The 13,872-nt window shown below is 42.4% G+C and overlaps 1 protein-coding gene across 1 annotated transcript; it reads right to left on the bottom strand.

The window, feature by feature from the left end:
• Positions 1-3,016: 3,016 nt before the first annotated feature.
• LOC137295508 (uncharacterized) lies at positions 3,017-9,398 on the bottom strand. The gene is made up of 8 exons (XM_067826871.1): positions 9,323-9,398; positions 8,327-8,574; positions 5,646-5,799; positions 5,081-5,235; positions 4,743-4,838; positions 4,384-4,525; positions 3,407-3,610; positions 3,017-3,072 (listed from the first exon to the last, which is right to left on the bottom strand). Exons 1-8 carry the CDS (start codon positions 9,396-9,398, stop codon positions 3,017-3,019), a joined length of 1,131 nt encoding a protein of 376 aa, XP_067682972.1.
• Positions 9,399-13,872: the final 4,474 nt, after the last annotated feature.

Raw genomic sequence — 13,872 nt, 5'->3', positions numbered from 1 at the left:
ACAAATAAAATATAACAAACCCTCTCAGTTAAATGTATCCCTGCACCCACAATCACCTAAATTAACAATAGCAGTCTACTGGGTCAGGCCAGCTTCTGACCCATGCGCTTTCACTCTGCACATGCTTCTTTTGTCTTTCTGTCTCAGTTTCTCTGGTCTGCTTACCACCTATTGTCTGCTAAGTTTTAAAAGTTTGTGTCACACATAGCTTGTTGGCAGTCAACAAAGATCATAAAAAGAGCAGGATCAGTTCACTATATTGGATGTTTTGTGGAGTTTATGAGGAGTTTATCAGGTTAGTGATATTGTATATAGTGTACTCCTTATATTAACGCTTCCGTGTCTAACTAAATGTATCTATTGTATAACTAAATGTATCTATTGTATAACTAAATGTATCTATTGTATAACTAAATGTATCTATTGTATAACCAAATGTATCACCATGTTCTCCAGCTATCAGTACCGTCGGTTGGATGAGTATTTTAAGTGAAATTTATCCAAATTATGTCACTGAATATAAATTACATATTAACATTAAATATCATGGCATATGCAGTTTGTCTCTGCTAGGCTAAAACTAAGTAGACAAAATTAACAGATGGTGTGAATGTATAATCGCGTAAATGGTATATGAAATGGTGAGGGTAGATGTGAGATTTGTTGATTTTATCATAACGTATCTTATATACCATTATTAGTATTATCAAGGTTGTATTTTAATTTTCTAAGAATGATCTTCGACAAGTCGACTGCATGAGAGGTCGTATTCACTCATTGCCACACAGTGGTAAGTGTACCTTATAGGACCTTATAAGTATTAAACTTCATGCATTTTCCTCAGGTATATGTGTAATATACTTATTGAATATCCTAAATGATTTATGTATGTATGAATAGTTTTCATGTTGTTATTTATATTTTGAAATGTATTTGTGCTAGTGCAGTATCAGGGCTAGTTATATCCCGTTAATAGATGGAAAATGCAACACTTCTATATGTATGCCATGTTATGAATGCTACGCTCAAATATGTAGTTACATGTATGTATGTTTTCAGGGTCACCTCAACAGTTCATTTTAATTGAAATAAACGGCTGTCAACTATAACCACCAGTAGCGTTGTGTTGTGTGCACCCCTCCACCAACATTCTCCCCCTACCCGCTACTACATCACGAGCATCCACCTATTTGGGATACGGTGATATACGTCAACCAAGACAGCACGCCTGGTCATCCCACCCCGTTAGTCGCCTCGTATGACACACACTGGTTGTTGAAGTGTCATACCCGTGAAGATCCGGGGTAGAGTAGGTCTTCAGCAACCAACTAACGGGATCGGGTGGTCAGACTCGCTGACTTGGTGGACACATGTCATCGGTTCCCAATTGCGCAAATCGATGCTCATGCTGTTGATCACCGGATTGTCTAGTCCGGACTCGATAGTTTACAGAAGCCGTAATATAGTTGGAATAGTACTGAGTGTGGCGTAAAAACTAAACTCACCCACCCTTCAAGGGCAGTTCTAACCTGAGAGTTACCGAATAGTAGTACTTTAACATGCAGGCGTTTGGAGATAGGCACACCAGCTGGTATGTAAGATGTATCAGTAAGCAACTGAAAAGAATATTTGACAATTCTTCAGTCTCAAGCAAGCAAAGACAGTATTTTTAAAAGGAGTTCCTGCGAGAGATGGATTCAGAAGCCTCTAGACAGGATGGAACATAATACAATGATACAGATTGGATACACAGCAGACGCCACTGGTATCTTGCCCACAGTGTTGGGAAGGGAATAGGACAAGGGACGTAACAGTTGCGTCACTTGCAAGATATGTGACAGCCGTTGCTTCTTATCTCGGAAGATGGTGTGAGGTCACTTTTTGAGCAAATTGCCTTTCTTCGAGGGGCAAGGGTACAGAATTTCCTCCAGATCAAATTATGTCCTGTTGTTGTGTTATCACATATTGTAATGTTTCAAAAGGGCTTCCACCTGGTCGGTAATGACATACTGATTAAATGGTCTTCAGCAGTCCATGCTTGCCATATTAGCGGTATACCGGGGTCAGCAGTCAGTTGGACGATGCATCTTATCGTATCCCATTTGTGCAAGTCAGTGCTCATGATGTCAGTCACTGGAATATCAATAGTAACAAACCAACTTGTTTTGCAGCGAGAAACAGACTCCAGTAGTTTAATGGACCATGGACATGGACCACTATAGTGTGAAAAGGGGAATGGTGTTTTCACTAAATACTTACTGCACATGCGCAAGAATAAGAGGAAATGGCGACAAATCTGAAACAATCACTTCATAAAAGACAGAAGTTCCGTCACCACCTGCTGGGTGTAAACGTATCACTTACAGACGAACTGTGAATGAGTGAGTGTGGTTTTACGCCCAGTCTTTAGCAATATTCCAGCAATATCACAGCGGGGGACGCCAGTAATGAGCTTTACACGTTGTACCCATGTGGAGAATCGAACCGGTTTTCAGCGTGACGAGCGGACGCTTTAACCTTTGGGCTACCAAACAGTCCCCCGTATTTGTAGAAGAAAAAGGAAAGCACACTGATTATGTATGAATTTATCACAGATAATGTACATACAACCACGGTCCCAGCTCTCTATTACATGAGCATGCATCTACACTGTATGTAGTTTATAAACAATTCCCAGTTTCTTAACAAAACATGATACACTATGTACACGTAAATATAGCGGCTATGTACGTCCGCAGACAAGAGGACATGTGCACAACATCCGGGACTCGAGAGTACCCAGGATGGGAGTCCGTGCTCGACACCTTCCCACCACGAGGATGCCCACTCACCACGAAAATGCCTTCCCACCACGAGGATACCTACACACCACGAGAATGCCCTCCCACCACGAGGATTTCCTACAATACGACTACATACTACAGTGTGGCGCTGTGTGGAACTTTAGAACTATCCAGTGCTGACAGCACACGCTACGTGGATGACGTCACGGTCAACGAACAAATCCGGTCGTCATTCAAAATGGTGGCGGCTCTGACTCGCCGGTGGTCACTGCTATGGCAACAGGATATTCTGAAAATCATAAAATTATTCCCTAAATTGCGATATAAATAGGTCTGAATTTTCAGACACATACAAGATGATAATTCTGTGATCTATATCTGTGAAATGTCGTCCACGAGGGTACCTGAAATACCTGCCCGCCCGATCGCCTGGGACGGTTTTTTTCAACACGGACTGTCAGATTATTAATTTATTAATTTACAGGTTTAACTGAATCATATTAAGTGAACTTGTATTTATGTTTGCGGGTACGTTTTGGTCAGGGCTGAAATTTTGGGTCCGGGGGAGTTTCCTACCCAGACTTTAAGTAATACTTTCCAGAGTGTTGATGATGCAAACTCACCGTTGCCATAGTGAGCTGGTATGGGGTCCTTCCCGAACACGTCGCCGAACACCTTGAGTCTGCCGTAGGGGTACCTGGTGGCGATGCTGATGAAAGCAGCCATGAGGGCGATGACGGTGTCGAAAGTGGCGATGACGACGGTGAGGGACTTAGCCGCCCGCATTATACTTAACTCTGTCTTCTGACTTTCCATGGACTCCCAGACTGATGGACAGAACAGTGAGTTTAACGATTTACTTGCACAGTATGTTGTGGTGTAATTGGCAAGTGATCAGTTATGAAGAGCGGTCTGTGGAGGTGGAATGACTAGACTGACCAGCAGTGGCAGCATCTACAAACTGAACCGCTGTAAACTGTCGAATACTGTTCTCGGTTCGTAGCGAGTGAGTGGTGTTCAGTGTTATCGCCCCTGGTTGTTTCCAAATATTCGTGAGCGTTGAAGTTTCGAGACACAGTCAACCTGTATACTGTACCTTTATGGAAGCAAACAAGACGCGAGGCCCTGTTGGACCTGCCTTGACCACATGCCGATTGCGGAATGAATGCACACTTAAATCTTAACAGCTTATTTTGGCAAACACGCATGGTTCACGACATTGGACAGTAAAACAGTTCTAGACATTTGTGAGAGAGCTGGCAGATTTCATGCCAGGGTATGCTACAGGGTTCCGGCATTCACCGATTCCACAGATCCAGAACGTGGAAACATACATAAACAAAGAGTTCGATGTCAACCACCCCATTCTTTCACTGGGCAAAGTATGTTTTGTAATGTGTAATGAGTCTGGTGGGCTGAGAGCGTTATAGTAAATCTGTCTCGCCAGATTGGTCAGTATGGTGATAGGAGAAAAATATGACGATCCTTAACTTCTGATCAGTTGTATATTGTGACAACATCTGCTGGTCAATCGTGTTACAAAGGTGCATGACATGACATGACATGGCATGGCATGGCATGACACGACATGACGACTTACATGGCATCCGCTTGCTGGCAACTGTGAGTTCAAAGTTGACCACGCTGTGAGACTCGTTCCCCCTCTCCAGCTTTATAACGAGGACCTTATTGCTGGAACACACCTCCTTGGTCGACTCCTTCTTCGTCTTGCAGTCGTACATCTGAACAAAACACCGTCACAGTGCCATGAACACGTGTGAACGTTCATATATATATATATATATATATATATATATATATATATATATATATATATATATATATATATATATATATATAAAAACCAAACATCTTCGTATTGTCAGGCATAGACCGTCCACAGTTTACAGGGGAAGGGACTAAGCAGGTCCCAGTATTTTACGTAACTGATCTACTCACCACCTCGGCCGGCCAGTGGTTCTTGTCTAGCCGACTGAGAGTCAAATCCATATGGCATTCATCACGAGGTTTGAATTTCTTCACAGTCACACACACCTGAAAACATCAAGAGCAATGTAACACCAGATATTGGCTGCATACTCAGTTGTTGATTGACATACCTGCAATGCAACATTTCATTTTCTGTTGTTACCTGAGCTTTTCTTCAGTTTTCTGTTCATGCTTAACAAAAGTATGCAGCATTCCTGTGAGGACGTGAATCATTTGTTGTCTTTCTGTCAGTTGTCTGTATTGTAGGACTACAACCAAATTCCACTGGGGTGGCGATTACAACTCACCTGGTCATATTCTGCCTTGGATGTTGTAGTGAAGGTCATCTTACAGTCCGAAGGCGGTTGGTCAAATATATGTTCTCTGTGTGATTTCACAACAGCGGTCTCCGTTTCTCGCAAGGTGTAGTTCATGTTGCAGTCGGTGTCAGAACCCATGTTGTCTGTAGTCACGTGACATGCATTATTGAACCCACTGAGGATTGGGTGGCTTATTAAAAGAGCATATATATTTAAAACAACGGAATTGAAACCAAACTCTTTACAGAGTCGACAGCGTGCGGGAAGTGTTGCCACCTACACTGCTCCTGGTGGTTGAGACTTCACAAACGGAAACTTTCCCCTAATCTCGGCTTACCACGACTATCCCATGGAATATATCGGTTGTGTGGGGATTACATACTGGAGAAGGACTCACAGTGTGTGGATGGTTTCGTGGACCACATGTGGAGGCCAGTTTGTGGTTTGTAATGAAAACATGTAATATCACTAAACCATTGCGGCATTAAGGGGGTAGCGGAAAGAGCCGAGTGACGCCGAGTTTACTGGGGGATGTACAGTATTCCATACTCACAGTCTCTCTCGATTTTGTCCAGCGTCTTGTTCCTGACGTCGAACCCGAATTGAAAGCTGTCTCTCTCTCTTTTCTTTCCCTTCATGGTGATCTCCATCGTCAGGAGGTTCTTATGAGTACACCACTCCCCCGTCGACTCTCCTTGCCTGTAGCGCTGTACAAATACTTTTATGTCAGTGAGCAATGTCCTGAAATATCCTTTCAGTGTTGAAACCAATTCTGATATACCATTTATAAGTCTATATATAAATTAATTTATACATTCATAACTAATGGTAGAGTGAATGGGGACGTAAATGGTGAGTATACACACTATAGTGAGAAAGGATCTTGTGTGAATGACTACGTTATATGCTCCCCAATAACCTTTTCACTTACGGTGAATTTAAAATGTTGTGTCTACGGCTTGTTCTTACGAGCAAAGAAAGCAATGATTTCAATTTTATCTATCTCCCAGGAATGTGGAATTTTTACTCCAAACATGTTTTTCAAACTGTTTGATGCCCAGGTACAACCTATTTTATTATATGGATCGGACGTGTGGGGATTTCAACGTTACGATTACTTAGAAACATTACATCTTATGGCATGCAAGAAGTTTCTACTCCAAATTGTATGGTTTACGGTGACACCCCATGTATATTAATTCATAAATACGATGCCATAAATACTGGTTTAAGATTCTGATAATGCATGAAAGTCGTCTACCAAAAGTATAGTACAATATGATGGTTCATGTACATAATATGGGTAATATATCTTGTGCATCACATATTAGAAATCTTCTGTTTTCTCATGGGTATGGACTGGTATGGATAAGCCAGGGTGTTGGGGATGCCCTTGTGTTTTACAAGAATTTCGTGATCGAACGGTAAATATGTTTTATCAGGAAGGATTCCATTTCACTGTAGAAAGTAGCTGTCGTTCTGAATTACATAGAACATTTAAAACTTTAATACAACCTGAATTGTATTGATCTAAACTAACTTTTTATTGTGATAGAAACATATTTGCCAAATACAGGATAAGTTTGTTGGACTCAAAACCTGAAAGATCTTGTCCTTTATGCAAAACTTCAGTTGAAGATGAAGTACATTTTATCCTTGACTGTCCATTTTTTGAAGATTTACGTTACAAGTATATCCCAGAATATTATCTATGGAAACCATCACTGACATCCTTTACTAGTATCTTAACAACTAATAATGAATCCACCCATCGTAACCTTGCTCTCTGTGTTAAAGGTGCATTTCAGCGTCGTAGGTTACGATTGATCATATCCTAATGTATATCCCTACAACATGTATCACAACGCTGTGTGTAACGCTCTGGTGGCCTAAAATAAAATAAACGATTGTCTTGTCTCTACATATACGTTTACAAGCTACTGAAAGCTTTGCCCCAAGTGCAGCACGATTCTAGCGTCTATGTCGAACCACCGATTGATTATAGCGTTTGCCTGTAACATCAAAGTCCCTGCTTCGATTCACTGAGTACAATGCGTGAAGTCCACCAGCGTTATGTTTCTGGAATATTGCTGGAGGCGGTATAAAACCATACTCACTCACACATTTTCTTAAGGCTTTTACAGTGACAACCCGTGATCTGATGTATGTGCGACAAAGGAACAATATCTCAATATAGAAGCGTGCACACCCATGTTTGATGACATTGATATCTAAAATGATGTTTTTGAGACGGGTATCCCGAACAACGTCACATACATCATGTATGATGTGCACGTGATGAGATCACATGTAACGAAATCAACTTGTCAGCCATAAAGTGACCAGACCCAGTCCTCGCTAGTACAAAGGGCAAATATATACACACACAGACATACATTTACATACATTTGAAGTCACACGGAACACGGTGTGCGTGATTCATTTAGTTATTGTACTGATAAAATGAGAACTACACACACACACACACACACACACACACACACACACACACACACACACACACACACACACACACACACACACACTCACACCTCCCTTGCGACCCTGTCCAGAGTATCTCACAGAAACCAAGAAGCCAAGTAAGGATGTATATGGGATTCGAACACATGTCGGCAGAGAGGGAGGGTGCACTTTAAACGACAAGGCACCAAATTCCCTTCCAGTGCAAGCTGCAGTAGCGTAATGCTTTAACCCTACGAGAGGGAATATATGCATGATGGCGACAACTCACCGAATCAGTGTAACCTTAAACTTCCGTCGAGAGTCGATTACTGGTATTTACATTTATATTACAAGTCTAATTACAAGGTATTACTGCACGACCTCAAGAATTAAGGAGATATCGATTATTGGAAACATCAACACTGCGGAAATCACAGATGAAATCTCCGTTCTGCTCCAGCCATGGAAGAATAATGTTTTATTCCGAGACAGAACATTCAAACAGTGTCACGGCAAGAAGGGGTATCACAGTGCGGGCAATATTATACCGTTTCATGTTCCATAGTATCTGACCTCATTCCTGCTTTTATAAACATTTATGTATCGCATGAAACTAGAATTCTGGAATGGAGCAAAGCAAGTGTTCTCATATGCTATAGTCGCTGGTATGAGTGAGTGTGTGTGGTTTTACGTCGCTCCACACATTGTGCCCATGTGGGGAATCCAGCCCGGGCCTTCTGAGAGACGAGCGAACGTTAATAGTCAGCTTACCTTGTCCGGACGGTAGTCTGTAGTTTTGAAGTCGATGGTGACATACGGCAGAAGGTCCAGTTGATACACATCGATACAAATGCCCTTGCCCTCCATGGTCTCGAAAGACACCTTACACCGCCCCCCTTTCATGTCCCACCACGCGCTACGGGAGGACCGGGCTGAAGTGTTACCCTCCACAATGAAGTCACGGGTGTAGTCCACCCGGTAGAGCCTGTTGTCACAGTCGTGAGTCAGGTCCAGCGTCACTGAAAGAGGGAGTGAGTGGATACGTAAACAAGTGACGTGTGGATGGGTGAAAGAACAGGAATGATGGGGAAGTGAGCGAGTGTTTTGAGTACATTATGGCGAGACTGACTGGTGTTGGAAGGAAAGCCAAAAGGGACCAAAAAGTAGCACACCTGTATGCGGTACTCACCTGAGTTGTATGCAGTACACCTCAAAGAGCACCGATACATAGATGCACTATGCTAGTGTGACAATCACCAATACACTACAGTAACACACCTGTACGCGGTACTCCTCTCGGTTGTATACAATACACCCCAAAGAGTTCTATGCAGTACACCTCAAAGAGCACCGGTACCTAGATGCACTATACTAGTGTGACAATCACCAATACACTACAGTAACACACCTGTACGCGGTACTCCTCTCGGTTGTATACAATACACCCCAAAGAGTTCTATGCAGTACACCTCAAAGAGCACCGGTACCTAGATGCACTATACTAGTGTGACAATCACCAATACACTACAGTAACACACTTGTATGCGGTGCTCACCTGAGCTGTATGCAGTACACCTCAAAGAGCACCGATACATAGATGCACTATGCTAGTGTGACAATCACCAATACACTACAGTAACACACCTGTACGCGGTACTCCTCTCGGTTGTATGTAGTACATCTCAAAGAGCACCGGTACCTAGATGTATTGTCCTAGTGTGACAGTCACCAATACACAACAATAACACACCTGTACGCGGTACTCACCTGAGTTGTTTGCAGTACACATGACGTCACGCCAGGATATGACGGCGACCAACACACAGAGTAGATACTTGAACATGTTCCTTAGTCTGAAATACAACTGAAGATACAATCAATCCTGCACACAAATACAACACAAAGAGCAGTGGGACAATGCACAACTGTCGGAAAGAGACAGTACATATAAGGGGGACACAAGGAGAGACCATACAAGCTACGCAAACATAAGGGACAGACAGAAAGAGTGAGCGAGTGAATTTAGTTTTTCGCCACCTTTAGCAATGGTCCAGCGATATCAGAAATGGGCTCCTCACGTTATAGTCATGTGGGCAATGACAAATACAGACACCATGACCAGGGCAAATTCTGGACTCGAACGCTGCTCCAGAATACATCTCTCTCTATATATATACACACACACATATATAAATATATTTAATTATGCTGGAGTTAAAGTGTTTTATAATCATATTTCTATTTTACAGAAAAATGCTCCAAAACGATGCTTAGAGAGGAAGGGTTGAACTTACCGCTTCTTCCCAGGGTGAGAGAAGAGTTTTGTCGTGAGGTACCCTTCAGCGTCGTGTCATCCCCCGTCCGAGTGCTATGAGTGCCCCCTCACCAAGAGGAACAGTCTTCTGAGGCTGCGCACGGGGGTCTCGTCCCGGGAATATATATTGTCATATCCACGTGCTTGCTGACGAATGTGCTGTGGTGTGCTGTGGTGGAATCGGTAACATCTAGCTATTTCATTGATAACGTTGCACGGCTGCATAAGCGTAGCTGTTTTCCACTTTGGCAAAGACATGCGATGGTACGTGTTGAAAGAATCAGAGTCCAGGCGGGTGAAATGACAACCAGCATCTCCTCATACATCCAAGGGACACAACTGCTCCTGTTCTACAGTCAACTATGAGTCCGACAGGGACTCATGTACCGGATGCCGACAGTATACGTGTCATCCTGCTTTGAAAGACAATAAGCAGGAGGTTCGTTGTATAACCAACGCCACGGTGTGGTGTTTTGCGATTCCACACATCTCAAGATTACTTAAATGTATAAGTAGTGCGACCATTGCATATTACGATACATCAGAAAGATAAAACGTATTCCTGAGGTCCATCTGACAGCTGATGGTATTCCTCACGCAGTAGGCATTTTATCCAACAGATCCACATTTTCACCATCAATTCCGATCATCTTGCAGTACTGCAAGACAACATTTCGTGAGTGAGTGAGTGAATACTGTGTAAGCCTTCAGCTATGTTCCAGCTATGTAGCCGAGGTGAACACCAGAAATGGGTCCTAAATACTGAACCTATGTCTGGAATAGAACAGGTGCGTCCAATGCGACGACCAACCGCTTTAACCACAAGGCTACCTCTAAGGCCTAGTAAATATGTCAGTGATACGTATTTCATGGAACGGATCCGGAATGGGAAAAACTGTTAACAATGAATAGTGTTATGTTAATACAGGAAGGTACACTTTTATTTCATATACAGGGACCCGTTTTGGTGGAGGACATCAGTTGGCAGCATCCGCCATGCAAGGAAGTCGGGCGAGTTGCTGAAATTGGAATCCGAGTGTAAACGCACGACTGTAGCAATCTTGTGATGATTGTCTGGGCGGGTCGTTATTGACATACACTGGTGGATCAGTGCGACCACATTGTCACATGATAAAGCACGTGTCCACAGGTATAGTTCCATGTCCACAGGTATAGTCACGTGTCCAAAGGTATAATGACGTTTTCACAGGTATAGTCACATGTCCACAGGCATAGTTCCATGTCCACAGGTGTAGTCACAGGTCCACAGGTCTAAGTTCAGTGGCACGTAAGTGTAGATAAATGTTCTTGAAAAGTGAATTTTTAATCAAACTTAGTGACGAGAGATCGGTGAACCAGAAAACCATTGATTACCACGACGACATTTCCTGAACTATTGGAGAATATACCCAGGGGGGCCTGTCTGGACCCTCACACCAGGGACCCTTCGATAAGATCACTGGCAACATGAGGAATTACAAATTCTCCTAATCGATACCGTTGAAGACCTTATTTGTATTCAGTAATTCATGGCCCTGTTGAGGTTAGTGTAAGGTTAGCAGGGAGACAATCGGTGCAGGGGTCGTTACGCCATGAGGGATCTAAGCTAGCGGGAGGATATATTCATATCAATATCTCCGAGATTCGGAATCTGCGTCTGAGAATACTGTAGCCGGTGCCGCACATGTACATCCATATTAGAATGGGTACTTATATCAGTGAAATATGGGTACAGCAAGAACAGCAACCAACTGCTGCTGCTGCTGCTACTACTACTATTACTACTACTACTACTACTACTACTACTACTACTACTACTCTAGGGGTGGTGGGGCAGCCTAGTACTTCCCTTGTCACGCCTAAGACCGAGTTCGATTCCCATTATGTGTTAAACCCATTTCTGGTACCCCTGCCGTGATGTTGCGTGAATATTGCTACAAGAGGCGTACAACTATACTCTTTAATTTATTCATTCGCTACTACTTCTGCAACGATACAGGTTTTTTTATAAAGGGGGCTGCACAGTTCAGTTACCACTCCCATCCACTGAATCCGCTTATGTACAACTAAAACAACCACTAAATCTGCAACACCAAAAACAACTACATCTACAAATTCTGCTGGTGCCATGCATATTGCGATTGATGTCATAACAATATTATCTCGGTCAGTAGATCGGTGTTCAACTGGCGTTATTACTCCTCTCCCTGACGTGTGACGGTCCGTGGTGGAATAGGTCTTCAGCAACGAAAAGACGGGATCGGGTGGTCAGACTCGCTGACTTGGTTGACACATGTCATCGGTTCCCATTTACGCAGATCGATCGTCATGCTGTTGGTCACAGGAGTATTCATTTTACAGACTGCTACCATGTAGCTGAAATGTTGCTGCGTCCAGCGTACACTAAACTCGTTCACTCACTCACTCTTCTCCTTGGGGAGTATCCAATCAATGCTGCCTATGAGGCCAGGAGATTAAATTTTCACGTTATAATTTCACTCCAAATGATACCCACTCATGGCGATATGTAAACGCTCGTTTTGAAGCAAACAGCCATCCCAGAAAGACGTAAAATCATGTACCGTGTACAAGACTGCATTTCTCTCTGTTTAAAACTTAGATAGACATATATATAACAAATATATTGTTGATATATTACATCTGATCTGAATAGATGCAAACGTATCCGAAGACGCGCATTTAAAATGTGCCTCTCTCGTCCGTAAAATCTTGACAAGTTTACCACCTGTTTCTTTTAGGGTCGAAAGAAGCGCTTGTACAATATTCAGAGACTCTCCCGGTGAATGTTTGACCTGCTCTGTGTCTGGCGACACAATTTCTGACTGTCAGTGTTTAAATCATGATTAAGAAACTTTGATTCTAATTTCGAAATTAACGAAAAGCTATGGCTTGTCTAAAAAGACTATGCATGCAAACCAATGCAAATTGTTGCGGCATTACAATGGCACAGGTACAACAGCAGTGATCACAGCTTAAAAACATTGCTGATTACATTCATCCAACGGTCAAGCGTCCAAAATGCTGGCCTTGATGTGATGGGAGATGCCACAGAGGTCAGAATATGACCTCTAGATGACTATGATTTCTGAGTAGACACAATGGTATATGAACATACATGAACATGTACAGCCACCAAATAGCGTGGTGGTAGGGAGTATTTTACAAAAAACACCGTTGACATGAATTACTGTACAACAATACTCCTTCACCGCCCCGCATCCTGGTTGAAGGCAAATTGGCCCGAGTACACTTGCGATGATTGATTGGAAATCATTAAACATTATGTGGGGCACAACACAGGTCTCATTACTTACTTACTTAAAGAAGTAACAGTATAACGGGAGATTGACCTAAACAACAACGCGGTGGTATTAACATAAGAGATAAACGTACTTTAAATATATAGACTTGAAGGCACGTGATTTCATTTGAAATCTCGACTCAGCTTACTTCCAGCAAGTGTACAAAACCTCAGCTCCTCGTTTAAACCAAGGTATGTTTGTACATGTGACTATTTCAGTATTTACGGTATTGCGTGACGAGCCTGTACAGGTATATCTGTTTACGTTGGAGTTAGGTCCTCAATAAGATGGACATGTATTTTACCGTGAATACAAATTGCGACGGCGTGTACAGAATGTGGACTACAGTTACATAGTACAACACAATACAATCGTATTCTAACAATAATGCAATAAAATACATTGTTTTGTAAATAATTTGAAAAGAAACCTGTTTGTATTGCTATCAGTCTAATAAATTGACTGAGTAAGTGCTAGTGCTGGCAATTAAATTCCACGAACATTTTCCCGATTTTCCTGTAGTTTTACGTGTCAACATATTCCAGAGTCAACTGTCGTCATACACAGACAACTTATGTTAACGAATATTCGAATTCACTGTAATGAAACACGTCATATATAGAAATGTCAAGTGTTTATAGATGATCAGCTTCTTTAGTGTACAATAGCGTCGACGATTC

This window comes from Haliotis asinina, chromosome 9 (assembly GCF_037392515.1).
Source record: "Haliotis asinina isolate JCU_RB_2024 chromosome 9, JCU_Hal_asi_v2, whole genome shotgun sequence".
NCBI classification, from domain to species: Eukaryota; Metazoa; Mollusca; class Gastropoda; order Lepetellida; family Haliotidae; genus Haliotis; species Haliotis asinina.
This window is presented reverse-complemented; position numbering and strand designations above follow the sequence as displayed.